Source organism: Brassica napus (genome assembly GCF_020379485.1).
Source record: "Brassica napus cultivar Da-Ae chromosome A5 unlocalized genomic scaffold, Da-Ae chrA05_Random_31, whole genome shotgun sequence".
NCBI lineage: Eukaryota > Viridiplantae > Streptophyta > Magnoliopsida > Brassicales > Brassicaceae > Brassica > Brassica napus.
In genome coordinates, this window is record NW_026014027.1 from 1 (window position 1) to 19,685 (window position 19,685).

The 19,685-nt window shown below is 36.8% G+C and overlaps 2 protein-coding genes, 1 long non-coding RNA gene and 1 pseudogene across 3 annotated transcripts; 3 read left to right on the forward strand and 1 right to left on the reverse strand.

Annotated features, from left to right (window-relative positions):
- Positions 1–43: 43 nt before the first annotated feature.
- LOC125594270 lies at positions 44–2,331 on the forward strand (annotated as a pseudogene).
- A 358-nt stretch (positions 2,332–2,689) lies between these two features.
- LOC106445981 (histone-lysine N-methyltransferase ATXR2) lies at positions 2,690–5,543 on the forward strand. Its single transcript, XM_048770532.1, is given in 16 exon segments — positions 2,690–2,805; positions 2,888–2,957; positions 3,035–3,120; positions 3,185–3,444; positions 3,533–3,645; positions 3,745–3,776; positions 3,941–4,074; positions 4,135–4,222; positions 4,355–4,403; positions 4,497–4,551; positions 4,630–4,769; positions 4,872–4,947; position 5,032; positions 5,071–5,127; positions 5,225–5,288; positions 5,291–5,543. Coding segments are annotated over 16 exon segments (1,350 nt in total). The 5' UTR covers positions 2,690–2,730; the 3' UTR covers positions 5,341–5,543.
- A 5,019-nt stretch (positions 5,544–10,562) lies between these two features.
- Positions 10,563–11,696, reverse strand: LOC125594272. The gene is made up of 2 exons (XR_007329798.1): positions 11,114–11,696; positions 10,563–10,984 (listed from the first exon to the last, which is right to left on the reverse strand). It is a non-coding gene; the product is annotated as an uncharacterized LOC125594272 (long non-coding RNA).
- A 6,636-nt stretch (positions 11,697–18,332) lies between these two features.
- LOC125594271 (chaperone protein dnaJ 10-like) lies at positions 18,333–19,599 on the forward strand. Its single transcript, XM_048770533.1, has 2 exons — positions 18,333–18,578; positions 18,683–19,599. The coding sequence occupies exons 1-2, from the start codon at positions 18,490–18,492 to the stop codon at positions 18,960–18,962; spliced, it is 369 nt and encodes a 122-aa protein (XP_048626490.1). The 5' UTR covers positions 18,333–18,489; the 3' UTR covers positions 18,963–19,599.
- Positions 19,600–19,685: the final 86 nt, after the last annotated feature.

Sequence of the window (19,685 nt, forward strand, 5' to 3'; positions counted from 1 at the left end):
AATAGTGACCTTTTATTCTCTAGATTTTCTCGAAAGCTTTAAGAATCTGATTGTTCTCCCGAGAACGACGACGTTTTCAAATTTGGTTTGGACTATGTCGGAATCGTCTTCTCTTCGTCGTCGTCGCCTACGGAAGAGATCGTTCGATTATCAAACGATTAAGCGCTTACGTCACTTTCAAGATGTCCACCATCTTCTCTACATCTATTCGCAATCTGGTTCTCTCTCTCTATCTCTCTGTAATCGGATCTAGAATTTAGAATCTCTGTGATTTGAGTCTAATTCCGGTTGCTCTGGCCGGTTTAATCTGAAATTGAATTTGATTCAGCTCAAAACTAGCTGTTATTTAACGACTTGAGGGAAAAAAAATCCAACTTTATTTAGTTTTGATTCGTTTTAGCTATTGCTGGCTTTGTAATTAGGATTCAAGATCTGTTGGTGCAATCGCTGGGCTTGCAGTTGCTGTGATATTCACATGGAGGGCGTTGAGAAACAACAGGGGAGCCTCCAAGAGGCAGCCAAAACGCAGGATGCAGCCAGCTGAAGCCTCTCAGTCTAATCCAGCTTCGAACCCACCTGATGTTTCGGCGTCTCATGAGGATAACGGAGTGCAACATTCGTTGATCACTTCTTTCAGCCTGTCAAAGTAACTTTCTTTTCTTTTTTTCAGTATTGAGTTAATTGTGTTATAAATGAATTTCTCTTTTTTTTTGTAGCCTACACTGGGGCAGATAGTTAGGCAGAAGCTTAGTGAAGGCAGGAAGGTAAATGAATTCATCTCTTTTTTATGTTCATTGAGCTCTTCTAATGTAGTTTTCGTAGAGGGGCTACATAGAACCTTTGATCGTATTGAATCATCGACAGTTTTTGAATGGAAGCACTGTGCCACGGTTTGATTATTGTGTGTTGAGCTTCACACTCTTGTCTCATATGGATTTGCAGGTAACATGCCGTCTTCTTGGAGTTATTCTTGAGGAATCAAGTCCAGAAGAACTCCAAGTAGTTATATTTCCTTTTTGATATTCATGTAAATTTTTTTGCATTTTATGCGTACCTGACTCGAGCAAATTTTTAATGTAGAAACAAGCAACAGTGAGGTCATCTGTCCTGGAAGTCCTTCTAGAGATCACAAAGTATTCTGATTTGTACCTCATGGAAAGAGTTCTTGACGACGAAAGCGAAGTGAGCAACAACTTCTTCCCCATTCAATGTTCCTTCTCATTCATGTTCTGTACTTGAATCTGGCATGAAACATCAAATTAGTTGTGTCTATCAATGATTAGCTTAAAAACTGGGTCATACTTTTCAACATTAGAGTTGAACACTGGACAAGTTTGATAAAAAAAAAAGGGTTTTTAAGCACATGTTTTTTATATTATTAGATGAAAAGGTCAAGTTCATTGGTAAAACTAAATGCTTGTGACGTGTGCGCATTCCTGTAACAGATTCTGTTGGTTGGCTAAGCAAAGCATGTTTATTGTCAGTGGTTGTGAAACTCACATTTTGAGAACTAATATGCAGGCCAAAGTTCTACAGGCTTTAGAGACGGCAGGCGTTTTCACATCTGGTGGTTTGGTCAAAGATAAGGTACCCAACCCAGTCAAGCTTTCTCAAAAGATAATTTACCAGAAAATTTCCCAGCAATCTTGTCCAACCAAACAAGACAATGTCCAGAGTTTCTCAGTCAGTATTGTGACATGAAAAATGTGCAGGTCCTCTTTTGTAGTACAGAGATAGGAAGAACATCCTTTGTTAGACAACTAGAACCTGACTGGCATATCGACACAAACCCGGAAATCAGCACACAACTAGCTGTAAAGTCCCTTTCCTTGTATATAGTCATTTACAATTCTTATACACATTTTAGTTACACTGATTTGTCTCTCTCTCTCTCTCTCTCTCTCTGTCTTTTGTTATGTTTAATTGCAGAGGTTCATAAAATATCAGCTTCACGTCTCTGCGGTAAAACCAGAGCGAACGGCTCCCAACGTGTTCACCTCGCAGTCAATGGAACAGTTCTTTGGAAGTGCTTGATGCCAACACCAAGGAGGTAAAAGATACGCAACAAACACACAGGCTCACTGTTCTAACAGAAGGAAGCACCAGATGCATAATTTGTCTCGTTTCATCATCAAGCGTATCTTAGACTGAACTTGAAAAGTTCCCTTTTATTTTTGTATTCGTCTCGAAATTTAAAAGAAGTTTTTGATATTTAGAATACTGGGAGAGAGTTCCTTTTGTGGAAGTGTCGAAGTTTGTAATATAATGTGTATTAGCAACTTAGGAGAAAAGTGTTGAGGAAAGAAACAGAGCCCCTTGTTCTTGTCTGCATCTCTTCTTACTCAGGGAACTCCGGCATGTTTACTTGTCAATCAGTGAGATATCTGTGTTGTGAAGTTGTAAACCTGCACAGATTTGGACCAATATGGTGGCTGGATCTTGTCAAGTCTGATAAACTGAAAGTGGAGCTGTACATAACGGTGAAAACGACTACTCTTTGTTGAGTTATTCAAAAATTGCACATTATTAATCGCAATTCTACAAAATTAGTGTGACAAGCATTTGTTCAAGAAATGTGTGCAACTTGATCACTTGTTTTCCATAATTAAAAAAATATTTATTTGTTGGCAAGAAAATATATATATATTTTGTAAAGCGCGCCGTCAAGTGAAGAAGTAAGCGCCCGAACTGAAGAAACAAAGCAGCGTCGTGAGAGACAATCTCCTTCCAATGGCTTCTCTTAACGACAATACCGCCGCTGAAGTAGCGAGTCTTCTTGCTCCGCTTCCAAGTCTCCAACTTGAGGCAAAATCTCTCTCTCTCTCAAAACCTAATAGCGACTGAGCTCGAATCTGATTTCTCTAGATGTGGTTGGTTATTCTATTAGGAGTACTTCAATCAGCTAAGAAGAAGATGCAATGGAATCCAAGTGAAACACAATGGCACCTTCGGAAAAGGTTCTTTCTTTTTCTCAAAAGTTCTCAAAAGTTTCAACTTCTTTTTCATTGTAGTAATTGAATCTGTTTTCTTGTAGGTGTCTACGCAGACTCAGAGTTTCAGGAAGATGAACTCATTCTGAAAGATGAGATTCTTGTTGGTATCCAACATTCATCCAACAAGGTCACTTCAAAGTTTTCTTCTTTAGTGCTTCACTTCACTTGTCTGAATCGCCTTCCATCTCCAGGTGGACTGTTTGGTCTGCAGTTTTTGTTTCCGGTTCATCGGATCAATTGAGAAACAAATTGGGAGGAAACTCTATTTCAACAACATGGGCCTCTCTGGTTGTTGTGGTGGTGCAAGCAGCAGTTCTAATCTTCATTCTCTTCCCCAAGGAGTTGTTACTTCTCTGATGAACGGTGAAATGGCCTTGCCCCATACTGATAAGTTTCCTTTGCCTTCTCCTCTTTCCTGTCCCGGAGGATGTCAGGAGGCTTTTTACTGCAGGTTTGGTGTCTTCAACTTTTGTTACTTTTTACATGTTTTAAATTATGTCTGCTGTTTTTCACTAATATGTTGTCTCAATATGACATAGTGGATCATGCGCAGAGGCAGATTGGGCAAGTTCTCATTCTCTACTCTGCACTGGTGAGAGGTCTGAATCAGTATCTAGAGACGCTCTTGGAGAGTTTATTAAACATTCTAATGGTAAACATCTCAAATCTATGCTGGTTATAGATAGTCTCTTCGTTTAACTTGTCTCTCTTTTTTTTTTTGTTTTTATATCTTTCGTTTCTTTATTTTCAGAGACAAATGATATCTTTCTCCTGGCTGCAAAGGTATATATTATCTCTGCCTCTAGACTATCTTGAATACTGCGCCATGAATCTTTTAACATGTTTTAGCTTACTGTGATTGAGCTTATTATAGAGTTTGTGACCTTTTCTTTTCTCTAGTATATAAAGAAACTAACAAGTTCTGGATAATGGATTATCATGGCTAGGCGATTGCCTTCACCATTCTAAGGTACAGGAAGCTTAAAGCAGAACATGTTAACAAACAAGCGAATCAGAGTGTGTCAAAACAGTCACTACTCTTGGAGGCATGGAAACCAGTATCGGTTGGATACAAAAGAAGGTACTCATGTTCATATACAAGAATATAATTTATATACAAGTCTAATTCTATTTTTGGTAGGTGGTGGGACTGTATCGCATTGCCAGATGATGTTGATCCGTCTGATGAAGGTGCCTTCAGAACGCAGATAAAGGATCTTGCACGCACGGTATGTGTCTTATTTGTATTTATTATATTGTTTTGAAGGCTGAGTGTGTTTGCCATGTTTTATGTAGAGATCACAATCTTAGTTTCATTAGCTTCAAATTCTGACTGTTTTGCTATATTCTTTTATCTCCAGTCTCTGGAGCTCCTGAAGACAGCCATATTTGACAAAGAATGTGAAGCCCGTATCCACCTTCATCAGTTTGATGTATAATCTATACCATTATTTCCTTGTATAATAATCTACTTGCAGAGAGTCATTCCTTGACACATGAAAGTTTTCTCGCTTGATATATATGGGAATATCATCGGCATGTTTGAGCTGAATAACCTGTAAGAGTCACCAACTTCCTTTCTACGCTTTTACCAGTACAATAAATATAACTCAGAGATGATACCAATCTTTGGCAGAGACTTGGTGGTGGCATCACCAGTAGAGGACTATTTCTTGTATATTGATGATCTTCCAGACGCTGAAAAGGACAAAGCTGAGGAAATCACAAGACCGTTTCTAGATGCTCTTGGTGATGAGTATTCAGACTGCTGCCAAGGTTAGAAATGATGTGAACATTGCCGCCTTAATAAAAGAGAGGAGTTATGTAACTTGTAACCACGGTTTAACATTATATTACATTCATCTGTATCTCTCTCAGGAACGGCTTTCTTCCCTCTGCAGAGCTGTATGAACCATTCATGTTGCCCTAATGCAAAAGCCTTCAAAGAGAAGAGGTAACTTTCTTGCATTGGTGTCCTCATCATGGTTAACACACCTCAGAAGGATTTGGAGTTGCAATGTCTCTACTCTCTCTTAAGAGTGTTTCTATCTACTCTCTCTTGTGGTTGGGTTTGCAGGACAGAGACGGACAAGCAGTTATTATTGCGTTAAGAAGCATCAGCAAGAACGAAGAGGTGGCCCTCATCTTGTCTTGTCTCTACCATTGCAATTGAATGGTTTGTGTAAAAACAGTAGCTTATTTTTTTGAGTTTTCTTCTTCGTATGAAACAGGTGACGATTTCATATATAGACGAGGAGCTTCCGTACGAAGAGAGACAAGCATTACTTGCAGATTACGGTTCACTTGCAAGTGCCCTAAATGTCTGGAAGATTCATCAGTTGCGTAACTTAAATGTTTTTGAAGCCATAAAGAACAGACATTTTCAATTTTGCCTACTTTTAGAAACTGATTAGGGGAATTTTCCCGGTTTAAGGAACATGTGTTTGTGTACTATATAAACTTCAGTTTTATTTTAAACTAGTTTCTTTACGCAAATATCAGAACTCAGCTTGTAACGGCTGTTTACTTTTAAGGATCTAGATTTGGTTCTTTTGGAGCACATAGACGAAAACACTTATTTATGTGTATACTCTGTATCCATAGAGTCATCTGCATGAGAACGTAAGCCACAAGTAATGATGTAGAAGTAAGAACAAATGGAGAGGACCGCAGTGCTTCTGTTGATTAAAGCTGATGTGGCAAGACAAGGCTGAAGACTCACAGTTTTAGAGGCTTTTGCCGTTTGGTTAAACAGGATCGTCTGAGAGGAAAGAAAGATAAGCGACAAAAGCAGAATAAGTATTTCAGTACTTGGATGTTCTAAGTAGAAAGCACCACAAAGGAAGTACATATTTCTGAATTCTCTTGATATTGGAGGTTTCATTGTAAAAATGTAAAATGTGAGCAAGTTCATATGCTATTTGTTTCATTGTTCTGGTGGTTGTGAGGTGATGTGAAAGCCTTTTCTGCGGGCAGTTCAGAAAAGTTGGTTTACCCCGTGTGTTATCTGCAAATTTCAGCTAAGGTTTAGCTTCATGTATACATGATTGATTTTCTTTTGGCTGACGTGATCTATTTAAGAACATAGAACAATGCAAAGTTGGATGCGTCATGCGTGTACATATTCAAATGGACCTAAAAGCAGTAGTCTATATCCGTGGCGTGCCTAGGGTAAGTGGGGCTCAAGGCAAATTTTAAAACAATATAGTATTTTTAACATATTTTTTATTTATAAGAAACATGATTCTAAAAGAAAAACAATTCTTGAACGGGGAAGAGTCGAAGTTGCCTTTCATGTGCACATCGATACCTCAAGCAACCACTACACTACAACATATTTTACAAATTAGGAGCCCCAAAATCTTTATATTTTGAAGGGGGCCTGAGGCAAAAGCCTTTTCTGATACATACTAGGCACGGTTCTGCGTATAAGGTAACCAGGAAAATGTGACTTAGTTTCGTATGGTAGATGGATCAAACCTAAAATGTAATGATATCCCAAACTTTTTCCCTTACCATTTGACCACGAGCTCCCGGTCGTCTTGTTTGAACATGCTTACATGTGTGTTGGTCGTCATATATGCACGTTTTGAAATTTATGTATTGGCAAATGACAATGAAGTTTAGAGCGTGGTTTTTATTAATTGTACATTTTACAATCATAATCTAATACCTTTTGTGATGATATATATATATAAATGTGGTCATCAGGCCCGGCCCTGCCCGACGCTGATCATATGCTAGAGGTGCATTTGCACATGACCCATTTTATTTTTTGTCTTTTTCAGTTAGGCTTATGGTTCTCATTTAAAAAAATTGTATGAAAAGATGGACCTAAATTTTTTTTTTTATAACAGGGCCTAAGACGGGCCTGGTGGTCATAATGTCTAGCTTACATGATTGGTCACAGCGGACAATGAAATTCAAGATATCTATTATTATTATTATACTATTATTTGATAAGTGAATTTGCTTATTTGTCATGTATCCATGATTTTAGAATGAATCATTAATTTTAATAATTATTATTATACTATTAGTTGAGAAGTTAATTTACTTATTTGTCATGTATCCATGATTTTAGAATGAGTCATTAATTTTAATAAATAATTTTAATTAGACTGATTAAAGTTTTGATATCTTTAATAAATAATTATATAATTTATTATTTAACTGATAACAAATAAATAATATAAAAATTATCTCAAAAAATAAATGGAAAGCTTGTTTAAAAGAAAAAAAAGAAGATAATTTCATGTATTCATTTTGTATTTATCTACATCGTTCTTTCTTATTTGTTAGTTTTTATAATTATTATTTATTTATATTTAATATAATTAGATTTATCATCATACTAAAATATTAAAAAAGTTTTAGAAAAATAAAAATTGATTTATATTTTTTCGAAAACGTAATATGTCATGGCATATATTTTTTAAATGATTAAACTTATTTTAGTATTAAAATACTAAAAATAGGTAGATAAGCAATAACAATAAATTTGATATATATTTGTTTGTTAACATGATTTTTCATGGTATTTTCATTTTTATTCTTATTATCCAGTTGTAAGAATAACATTTATTTGTTATTTAAGTTGAAAATTTGATTTTTTTTTATTTTTTATTTTCTAAATATTTTTATTGGGAATGGAATTCTATTTTTCAAATATTTTCAAAATATCTGCCTCCAAAAGAGAATATTTTCACAATATTAATTTGTATTTACATATCATTGTTTATAAATCAATAGTATAATTAGATCATTGTTTATAAATCAATAGTATAATATTTTCAACGGTATTAATTAATTAGATCGTTGTTTATAAATCAATATAATACAAACTGTTAGAGATAAAAATATATTTTAAAATAATAAATTAATGTTGTTATAAAAAATATTTTTTAAAATCAATAAAAGTTAAAAATTAAGAAACTGAAAAATTAAAAAAATAGTATAAATTTAGTGTTTATTTAAAAATTTTGATCTTTAAACTGTTAGTATATTTATTAGTAAGTATATATAAAAAAATTATGTCTGCATGTGCGGACAAAACATTTAGTTTAGTTATACATAAGAGAAATGAAATAATGTTAATGCATCCCACAGTATTTGAGCAAAATCGTCCACATTGATTTGATCTTATCCAAACAATTATTTTAAGAAGTTCACTTCCAAGTTTCCGACGTAAACAAATCCCGCATGATCCGTTGTAAGGAATCTTCAAAGTGTGCACCAAGTTCTTAATTAACCACATTCACATGGGTTTTAATCTTCTTGTAATGTAACTTTTTTAACTAATCAGATACCCCAGAAAGTTACTTGTAGTGTATGCATGAGTTGTGTGGTCCAACGTCTTGGTGATCCTTAATTGGTTGATTTAAATAAGTGGTCGAACGTAATTGGCAGCTGTGTTTATCCAGTATTAAACTAGCTCCAACAGCTGGATTTTTGTGTGTATTGGGGGGACCTTAGCTCCCACTCAATTACCCGATAAACTTTTTTTTCAGAATGCATTGAATCTAAATAACTGGCTTGTTCTAAACTTATAAAGAACAAGCCGTAGTCAAGTTTTTACATCAAAACGTTTTAATGACATAACTTTACGAATCTATCTATATATAAATATGTTCGCTTCTTTCTATATTATTATTTGCAAAGTAAATTTTTAGAATCGAGCTCTCACGTTAAAAGTTAAAGCGATTAATAACGTTTATATCCTTAATGAATAAAATGCATAACTAAATTAAAAAATAAAAAAAAAATTTAATTTGTTTGATTAGATAATTGATTAAAATTAACAATAGTAAAAATTATCCAAAATCTGAAAATATAATTTTAAAAAGAGATAATTTATGTATATATTGTATTGTTATCTGAAAAAGTCTTTAAGTAAAAAGTTAAAAACATAAATTATATAACTAAATATTAATTAAATAAAATTATTAATTATATAATTAAAAATATAATATTAAATTATCCAAAATCTAAAAACATAAATTATATAATTAAATATTATTGAGTTATTTTAAGATTTATTTTAGTAATGAAAATAGTGTACAAAATGTTTTTCAAAAATTTATGAAAATGTTTAAGCCTGCATCGCGGGCAAAACACCTAGTCTATCTATAAATATGTTCGCTTCTTTCATGTGATGCTACGTCATCAAATCGTGTGTTATGGGAGTGACATGTGTCTCATTTATATTTGGGACCAAAATAAATGAATGCAATCAGGGGTTATTGAACCCAACACCTCTAGCACTGGTAATTTCTCTTAGAACCACTAGGCTAAAGTCACTTTTTATAAATATGTGGCGGCAAAAATACTTATTATCGTGTCGGCTGGAAGTCCATGCTTCTTTTGCTTGTGGCAATGGCCGACACTGAATTGACGTCAAGATGAAGATCGTGAAGTTAAAAATTTTGCTCCAAACAGTTTTACAATGTTTCCAACCTTTATAACTTGATGCATATAATATATATCAAAATACATTTGTTGTACACGCTTTTATTAGTTTTGCTTTTAAAAAAAAGTATTTACAGTTATAAATGTTTTGTGCCAGTGAAGTAATGGTTGAAAAACCTCTATACATATGTCATTTTAAAATAACACTCAACTTCTATATATAGTCAATACATATGTCCATCTTATATTTTAGACTAAATATTTTCTCTTTTAAAAATATAGAAAACAGTTTTTTTAGTCTACAAGCAAATGTTGTAGAGCAAGTATGCATTATACAAAATAATATATATTTAAATCCATACGCAAAAACATAAAAGTTGTTATAGGCCTCTTTCTGACACATGCACACTCCACTATGAATAAGAATTAAAAAAAAAACAGTATTGTCATCAAACTTTATCACAAATCCACATTTGTACATCTATAATTATGAGTTGGACAATTAGTTAATTTGATACAATACCAAAGCAAGAATAATCGAAAACAACTATACCACCGCATACTAATAAGTAACACATAACAGATAACCAAATTCTTGAATCTTAAAACAAATTTCAACTCGAGCATTTAATGAATATCAAATTAACTAATATCCCGTCCGTAGGACAGGCCGAACCTAGTATACATATATAAATAAGTAGACTATACAGCTTAAGAACTAAACGACCATATTTAACCATTTTCATTTATTTACCACAATAACAAAAAGAAAACTTATTCAACCAAACGTAAAACGCAACGCATAGATCGTTAAAGGACTATAGCGAAAACTTGAACAAAGTCAATTTTTGAATGTGCTTCACTAGTTGTTCGCGGACAATATATATATATATATATATATATATATATATATATATATATATATATACACAGCAAGAAGAAGTTATGAGTATTAGCTCTGCAGATTCAGTAACCTTCTCTTTATTGTAGATAAGTTTTATCACGAACCAAACGTATGTACATGATGCAGTATAATGGCGCTAATAAACCCAGCAGATTAGTTTAAGAAGAAGTTCTGGGTGTTTTTCAAAATGGCAGTTTTCTTTCCTTTCTTTAATACATGTGTATAGTAAGAACTGACTACTGAATGCAAATCTTATAAGTCACATGATAGTAAACTCTCATTGATAAGTTTTATTACATAAGTACATATCACGCATGCAACGTAAAGCAGAAGCAAATTGTTCAAATCTAAGGGTACAGTTACACATGATAATATGTATTATTTTGGAAGAAATAAAAAACACAACACCAACGATGCCAAGGGAAATAACGACAGAATGCATATATATTAATTGAGTTTTAGAAAGAAACAACTTAGATTCGGAACACAAGCGCTTGTATTCTTTAGCAGTCGAAATAACAGAAGCAAGCTAAACCGTTGTCATCAGAGTGACAAGCTCCATATTTAGCGTGTTCCCTTTCAATGCATTGGGTATTACAGTTGCTCGACGAAAGGCAGATTCCCGACCAGGAACCGCTGTACCTTTGACATACCTCAGCCTCCACCACCGCCTTCAAACCTGCGGGTTTAGTTATAATCGCATCAACAACATTATTACTGAACTTAATAATGAAATCTATCTAGCTAATCAGTTGTACGTACGTATATTACCAAATTATTGTAAGAAATATAATTAAACCACACTGACCAGTTGAAGAAAAGAGAAGGAAATAGATGCAGAGGAGAGAAACAAGAGTGCACGACTTGGCCTTTTTTTTTCTTCTCTTTCTACTTGCTTAGTATGATCAAGTGGTTCAACATGAAAGCTCAACACTATGGGTTTATATAGAGTCGGAGAAATGCATAAAGTAGTGCTCTAATATTTTTTAATCTATTTATTTAGATGCTATCCCAACAAAATATTCCGCAACTATAAGACATTTTGAACCGTTGTTTATACAAACCCAAATTACAACTCGAACTGGAGATATGTGACTAATTCATCTCAATTAAAAGATTGTTACTAATTCATCTTAGATCACGGACAAAAAGAATAATTTGTTTATCATAATATAGTTTACATATCACTTTTATAAGAATTCCAAAAATCATCATCATCATCGTCATCGTCATCGTCATCGTGCAATATATACTAATGATCAACCCAGGGCCGTGCCTGACATTTGGCAGGCTAGAAGCAAGAAAAAAAAATTTGAACCAGAACTGCTATACCCATGACTCGAACCCAGGGCACCCAACAAGTGAAACTCAAATAATAGCATCTTTAACCATCTCTGCTACCTAATCTTCATGAGAATTGGCCCCCAAACTTGTTTTATACCGATCGGCCCTCAAGCAAATGCTTGATGGGCTTGTATCCAGGCCCGGCCCTGGATCAACCTGCTGCACCATTGCGAGAGGGCTGGTGTAAAGTGTAAACCAAAAGGTAGACCACAACCCAATGCTCCACATATTTGTCAGAGCCCTAGTGGGCTGGCTGATGGGTCTAAATAAGATTTCCAATTTGTACGAGGTATTTGCAACATAGGGCCCAGATAAATCCTTAGGGACACGTGGCTCGCACATAAAGTTTTAAATTTTTTAAATCACTCTGTCTATTTTTTTTTTATAAACAAAATCACTATGTCTGTATTATTATAAACTTGCCAAATCTGCAATCCATCTGCAGATCAATCAATCTCCTCCTCGCTTTTCTGCTTGTAAGTCTCTGTCTTCCTCTGATTTTTAATTTAAAGTGTTCCAGTTCGATTATTTCATTTTCCTAAATTCCTCCAGTTTTTTCAAAATTTGTAATACAATTTTAACCGTTTGTTTCGCATCTCCACAAGCTTTTATTTTGTTGCTTATTGAATCTCAGAACAGTATTACGTTTTGGTGTGTATCTGATAGGTTTAGGAAAGCTTATATACATAAGAAGTTGAGGGAAAAAGAGAAGGTGACAGAGGAAAGCAAGGGAAATATTTCAAATGGAGAACATGTGGGTTGAGAAGGAGTCTTTGAAGAATAAGAAAGTCTAAGACCTTTGGTTTGAGAGGGAGGCTTTGCAGTTACGGAAGAGAAGTGAGGAGCTCGAGTTAAATAGAGAAGTCGTTAGTTTGTTATGCTTATGATTTGTATGTGATTGTAGAGAGACGATATGAGTCCTCTGTTTCCAGTCGCTATGAGACTGTCGATGGTGCTGAACTCATGATGAGAGTGATTCATTGTTGAGATACAAAGTTGTAAACACTTCTTCATTCTTATTCAATACACGAGTTTGGGATTTACAAGTAATAGATAACTACAGTCTATCATTGGTACAGAGAAACTTGATCGGAAGCACCGCGAGGTATTGAGATGGTGGAAACACGTAACGGAGGTGATCAGGAGAAGATGATAGCAACGGAAGCTTCAAAATCGGTGGATCTTCAGCAGATTCAAGAAGAAATGGAGCTGGCGAAGCACAACTACGATAAGCTAACTCGGAGTGAACGCGCAACGACGGCAAGATTCGATTCGATGGAGAAGACGATCGAAACGTTAGCGACTGATTCGACGGGACGATTCGAAGCTATAGAGAAGCAGATGAACCATATCACGGATGTATTGACTCGATTGGAGAACTCAGTCGTCTTCACTCAACGTCAAGGGAAGGAGGTAGCATCTACTTCGGATAACAATACTGATCAGGTACCGATTACTTTACCTGAAACGGGAAGATCTCCAACACAGTTAGGTTATTGGGGAATCGATGGTACTCTGGCGAATCGGGATAGAATGCTGCGTAAAATTGAAATGCATGTGTTCTCTGGTGCTTTGCCCTTCGATTGGATTTCTCGTGTTAAAAGATTTTTCAGGTTTGGTAACTACAATGAAGAAGAGAAGTTAAATCTGGTATCACTGAGTCTGGAAGGTCCGGTACTGCAGTGGTTTAACGGCAAACTGATGAATGATCCGTTTGTCAATTGGGAGCAATTTACTCAGCGAATGTTGGACAGATTTGGTGGTGCTATTGATAATGATCCAGCAGCAAGATTGTTTCGACTGAAGCAAGAAGGAGATATTGCAGATTTTGTGAATGAGTTTGAAGTTCTGAGGAACCAAGTGACGGGTGTGGATGAAAAGAACTTGATCAAAATATTGTTTAATGGTCGCAAACCTGATATGAAAGAGGTGATTCGCATGAAGGAACCATTGACTCTTACACAACACAAATTGGCGGTGCTAAGAATGCAGAGCACGACGTTCTGTAGCGTGATTAGCTCGGCCGCTGGTGAAGGGCGGGGAGGCTGACAAAGACAGACGTCGGGAACTCGTGCTGCGTCATATACGAGTAAACCACAGACGGAAACTCAGAAGAGCGACTCAATAGTAAACAAGGAGAACACACAATCGCAATGTAACTATGTGAGACCACGTCTTTTACACTCTGATGCATAACTTGATCGCATGAGAAGGGATAAGATCTGTTTCAAGTGCAAAGCACCGTGGTCCCAGGCTCACAAAATGGAGTGTCCAAATAGAATGTTACGAGTACTTACGGTGATCAACGGATTAGAAATGAAAGTAATGGATTCCGTGGAGGAAGAAGAGTTCCATGATTCATCGAATCAACAAGTTCTACATACGTTATCATTGAATTCTTATTTGGGCATTGACTCTCCGAAGACTACGAAGATGAGAGGTTTCATAAACAATACATAGGTGATAGTCATGCTTGATAGTGGAGCATCTCACAACTTCATTACACCTGACGTTGTGAACAAGCTATGTTTGAAAGTTTCTGCGGATAGTATCTTGAACGTGTTGTTGGGAAATGGAGTGACTGTGAACGCATTGGAAGTATGCCAAGCAGTTTCGTTCTAATTAAATCAAACCAACTGCACAAGTGACTTCATCTCTCTTGAACTGGGGAATGTAGATGTGATACTCGGTATTCAGTGGCTTGAAACGTTAGGCAAATGCGAGGTAGACTGGAAGGAACAAGTCTTGTCGTTTGTCTACAACGGGAACAAGGTGACTTTGTTAGGCGAGAAGGAGTTACATTGCACCAAGTTCTCTTTCAAGTCATTGAAACCATTCTATACGAGTAGCAAGACAGGAAGGGAAGCGCTTCTTGCTACTTCTATAGCAACATCTCCATTTCCAGAAGTTCGTGAATAATTCACCCATTTACTTCAGGAGTTTGCGATGTGTTCGCCATTCCGACTACACTACCACCAATTCGTGGTCAAGAACATGCGATCAACTTACTTCCTGGAGTATCTTCGGTCTCTGTCCGTCCATACCGATACCCCCATGCTAGCAAAGTCACATTGGAAAAGATGGTTACAGATATGTTAGCTGCGGGTATTATACGACCAAGCACAAGCTCTTTCTCTTGTCCGGTTCTACTGGTCAAGAAGAAAGATGGCTCATCACGGTTTTGTGTGGATTAAAGAGCACTAAATCGGACCACTGTATTGGATAAATATCTAATTCCTGTAATTGATCAGTTACTCGATGAATTACACGGCGCTGCGGTCTTTACCAAGCTTGATTTACGTTCTGGTTACCATCAGATCAGGATGGTGGAGGAAGACATACCAAAGACTGCATTCAGAACAATTGAAGGACATTACGAGTTCTTAGGCATGCCTTTTGGATTGACTAATGCACCTGCTACCTTTCAAGCTCTGATGAATAAAGTGTTCAAGCCATTTTTTCGCTGCTTCGTCTTGGTCTTCTTCGATGATATCTTGATCTATAGTCGGAACCATGCTGAGCATGAGGATCATCTTAGACAAGTGTTACAGGTGTTGTGTGATCAGAAATTATTTGCTAATGAGAAGAAATGCACATTTGCGGCACCAAAAGTGGAATATTTGGGTCATATTATATCTGAACAAGGGATAGCTACTGATTCAGCAAAGACGGAGGCGATGACTCAATGGCCAAGTCCTCAGACAGCGAAACAACTACGTGGTTTCCTCGGTTTGACGGGATACTATCGCCGTTTTGTTCAGTATTATGGCACTATTGCTCGACCGTTGACTTCGTTGTTAAAAAAAGATCAGTTTGCGTGGACTTCAGAATCTCAGGAAGCTTTTGATAAGTTGAAGAAATCAATGGTCAGTGCTCCAGTGTTAGCTCTACTTGACTTCTCTCAGGTGTTTGTGATCGAATCAGATGCTTCAGGTTATGGGTTGGGAGCCATTCTAATGCAGAATAAAAGGCCTATCGCATTCTTCAGTCACGCTCTGACTCCACGGAATGGCGATTGTCATGGCTATAAGAAAATGGAAACATTACCTTCTCGGTCGAAAGTTTCATGTTCATACCGATCAGCGAAGTTTAAAAATTCTACTGGAGCAGAAAGAAGTTAATCTCGAGTATCAGAAATGGTTAACGAAGATTTTGGGATTTGATATTGATATCTTCTACAAACCAGGTCCGGAAAACAAAGCCGCAGATGGTTTATCTCGTTGTATGTCTGCTGCATTGTTGTTGTTGTCTTTGACGTCTCCTACTGCTCTTCAATGGGAAGATTTATATAAGGAAATTGACGATGATACAAAGATACAAGCTCTTATTCAGAAACTGCGTAGTGGGGAATTGCAATCTAAGAAGTATACTGAGGTGGATGGGAAGTTGTGGTCGAAGAGGCGTCTTGTTATTCCACAGACTTCAAGATTCATTGCTGACATTTTACGTGAGGTTCACGATAGTAAATTGGGAGGTCATTCTGGGGTGTTAAAGACTTTGAAGAGAGTGCAATGTTCCTTCTATTGGAAGGAGATGTATAAACAAGTTCGAGAGTATGTGGCGGCTTGTGTCATTTGCCAAACACACAAACATTCAACCTTATCTTCAGCTGGTCTTTTACAACCTCTCCCTATTCCGGAGCAGATTTGGGAAGATATTAATATAGATTTTGTGGAGGGGCTTCCCGTTTCCAATGTATTCAATTCGGTTATGGTGGTGATTGATCGTTTAAGCAAATTTGTGCATTTTGTGTGTCTTAAACATCTGTTTACTGCATTGGATTTGGATGTGGCAAAAAAATTTGTGAAGGAGATTGTTCGTCTACATGGGTTTCCGAAGAGTATCACGTCTGACAGGGATAAGATTTTTCTCAGTTCCTTTTGGAAGGAGGTGTTTCGTCTCACCGGAACTAAGTTGCAGTATAGTACTGCCTTTCACCCTCAAATAGATGGACAATCTGAGGTGTTGAATCGATGTTTGGAGTCTTATTTGAGATGTTTCTCTTCCTCACATCCGAAATCATGGTAGTCGTATTTGGCATGGGCAGAACTCTGGTACAACACGACCTATCACAAGTCTATTCAGACGACTCCGTTTAAGATTGTGTATGGTCGTGATCCTCCATCAATACTGCGTTTTGAATCAGGTTCTACGAATAACTTCGAGTTGGAGAGAGCCTTAAGGGAACGAGATGAGATGTTGTTATTTTTGAAGCAAACATTAGCCAGAGCTCAAGAAATTATGAAGTCACAAGCGGATAAATCGAGGAGGGATGTTCAGTTGAAGGTTCGAGATATGGTGTTTCTGAAACTTTAACCGTATAGACAGAAGTCTGTGGTGAATCGAGTGTGTCAGAAGTTAGCTGTGAAGTTTTATGGTCCATACAGAGTGCTTGAGCGTATTGGAGCCACAGCTTATAAGTTGCAGTTACTTCCAAGTGCCAAGATTCATCCGGTATTTCATATATCACAGTTGAAGTTGGCATTGGATTCTCATGATCAGTTGTTCCTGAGGATATTCTAGAGAAACGTTATGATGCGAAGGGTGAGCTGGAGTTGTTGGTCAAGTGGAAGGGACGTTCTTCGTTGGAAAACTCGTGGGTTCTCTATCTGGAATTTGTGACCAGTTTTACTGATTACCAGCTTAAGGGCAAGCTGGATTTTGTTGGGGGAAGTATTGATAGGTTCAGGAAAGTTTATATACGTAAGAAGTTGAGGGGAAAGGAGAAGGTGACAGAGGAAAGCGAGGGAAATATTTCAAATGGAGAACCTGTGGGTTGAGAAGGAGTCTTTGAAGAATAAGAAAGTCTAAGACCCTTGGTTTGAGAGGGAGGCTTTGCAGTTACGGAAGAGAAGTGAGGAGCTCAAGTTAAATAGAGAAGTCGTTAGTTTGTTATGCTTATGCTTTGTATGTGATTGTAGAGAGACAATATGAGTCCTCTGTTTCCAGTCGATGGTGATGAACTCGTGATGAGAGTGATTCATTGTTGAGATACAAAGTTGTAAACACTTCTTCATTCTTATTCAATACACGAGTTTGGGATTTATAAGTAATAGATAACTACAGTCTATCAGTATCCCTTCCTTTTTAAGATTTGAGGTTGAGGGAAGGGTGAAGGAGAGTGAGTATTATGACGTGTTAGGCGTCAAGACTGATGCCTCAGCTGCTGAGATTAAGAGCATCTCCAACCCTCACTCTATTTTTCACTCTAAAATAAAGTTTAGAGTAAAAAATGCTCTAATGGTACTCTATTTTTCACTCTATAATAGAGTAAAAAATAGGTTTACTCCAAATATAAAGTAATTTGTTTTTTTTTTGTTCATCACTCTATTTTTTACTCTAAAATAAAGTTCCATTAGATTAAACTCAAACTCTATTATAGAGTTACTCTATTTTAGAGTGAAAAATAGAGTAAACCATTGGAGATGGTCTAAGAAAGCTTATTATATCAAAGTAACACTCCCTCTTCCCCTTCTCTGTCTTATCATCACAATTTTAGATCTCTCCTGAGTTTTAAGTAGTATCTTCTAGTCACATAGCTTTAGATTCGTAGATTTGGTTATGTAAATTATATGTCGAAATCAGATCATACAAAACGTTATATAAAAATAATTCCAAATTTGGAAGTTTTTGGTTATGATTATAAGATCAATTTATTTTTTTGTTTCTTTAATGTGGGCAGGCAAGGCAAGTTCATCGAGACAAGAACCCTAATGATCCTCAAGCTGCTAAAAACTTTCAGGTGATTAATCATGAGACAAAATGCTACCTTATAAGTTTGCTTCACTAGGATTACTTGTTTAAATTCACTCTCGAATACTTTTAACACTGCTTATGTGAATGAAAGCACGAGGTGAAGCTTACCATGTTCTTAGCGATCCCGAGAAGCGAACTGCCTATGATAACTATGGCAAAGAAGGTGTTCAACAGTAAGTTTCTCCTTCGCTTAAAAGTATATATCATGTGACTGGTGTTAATGCTTAATTGCTATTCCCATACTCATGTCAATTTTTTTATTTATTTTTTGGTGCAGGGATGCAATGGATCCTGCAGTTGTGTTTGGCATGCTCTTTGGAAGCGAGTTGTTTGAGGACTACATTGGCCAACTTGCTCTTGCTTCCATTGCATCACTAGTAGAATCCCATGAGCCTGAGATTAGGAAAAAATTACTTCAAGACAAGATCAAAGTAAGTTGTTTTTCAACTATGAATAGAACTACCTCCGTTCGAACTCAGGACAAGAGACTGGACATGGCGTTTCAAGAATGGATCGCAGCAGTGAAGACACAATTTTTCTATTCTTTTGTCATTTAAAAAAAACAAGTAAGAAACAAAAAAGCTATGTTGTATAACACAAAAACAGGTCAAGAGAGAGAGAGAGAGAGAGAGAGAGAGTTAGAGAACCCTAATCGCCGCCGTTTCTTTCCGGCGTCGACGCCGCCGGAGGCCCGCTTCTTTCCCTTAATCTCCTTTTTTCCTTTGCCTTTGACGACGCCTCTTCCCCTCTTCGAGATGCATATGGTCTCTGGTCTCTTCAGTTCTTCAGATCTCAGATTTGGCTGCTTGATGCTTGTCACAGGTGGTTCCTGGGCCTCTGGAGTCATGGCGAGTTGAGTCAGGAAGATGGCCGTTCATCGGAGGTCGGCTTTTAGGGTTTGGAACTGGGTCGGAGCAATTTTCCCTTGGCCGCTCCGTTCTGTTTCGACGATGACAGATCGTTTTTTGGCTGTTATTCCCCGAAGCTTCTTTGTTCTTATGCAGTTTGTTGGAAGAGCTCCGGTGGTTCTGTTATCCGTACCCGCTTTTCTTCATTCCAGGCTACTTGAAGCTTCCAACTTGTTGGTGGAGTTTTAGTCTTGTCCCGGCGGCTCTGTTAAGGATCAAGCCCATGAATCATGAGATGGAGAAGTCCTTGGTGGTAGTTTAAGCACCAATCTGGTGGGGAGTGAAGGATGAAGTGTAGCCATCAGATCATCTGGAGGCTTCAAGGTATTGAAGGTTTATCTTAGCTAGAGTTTATAGTCTAAGTGTTGGTAA

Coding starts and splice junctions, on each gene's coding strand:
- LOC125594271 (XM_048770533.1), top strand. CDS start 18,490: ATGAAAGCACGAGGTGAAGCTTACCATGTTCTTAGCGATCCCGAGAAG. Junction 18,579..18,682: donor GGCAAAGAAGGTGTTCAACA/GTAAGTTTCTCC, acceptor TTTTTGGTGCAG/GGATGCAATGGATCCTGCAG.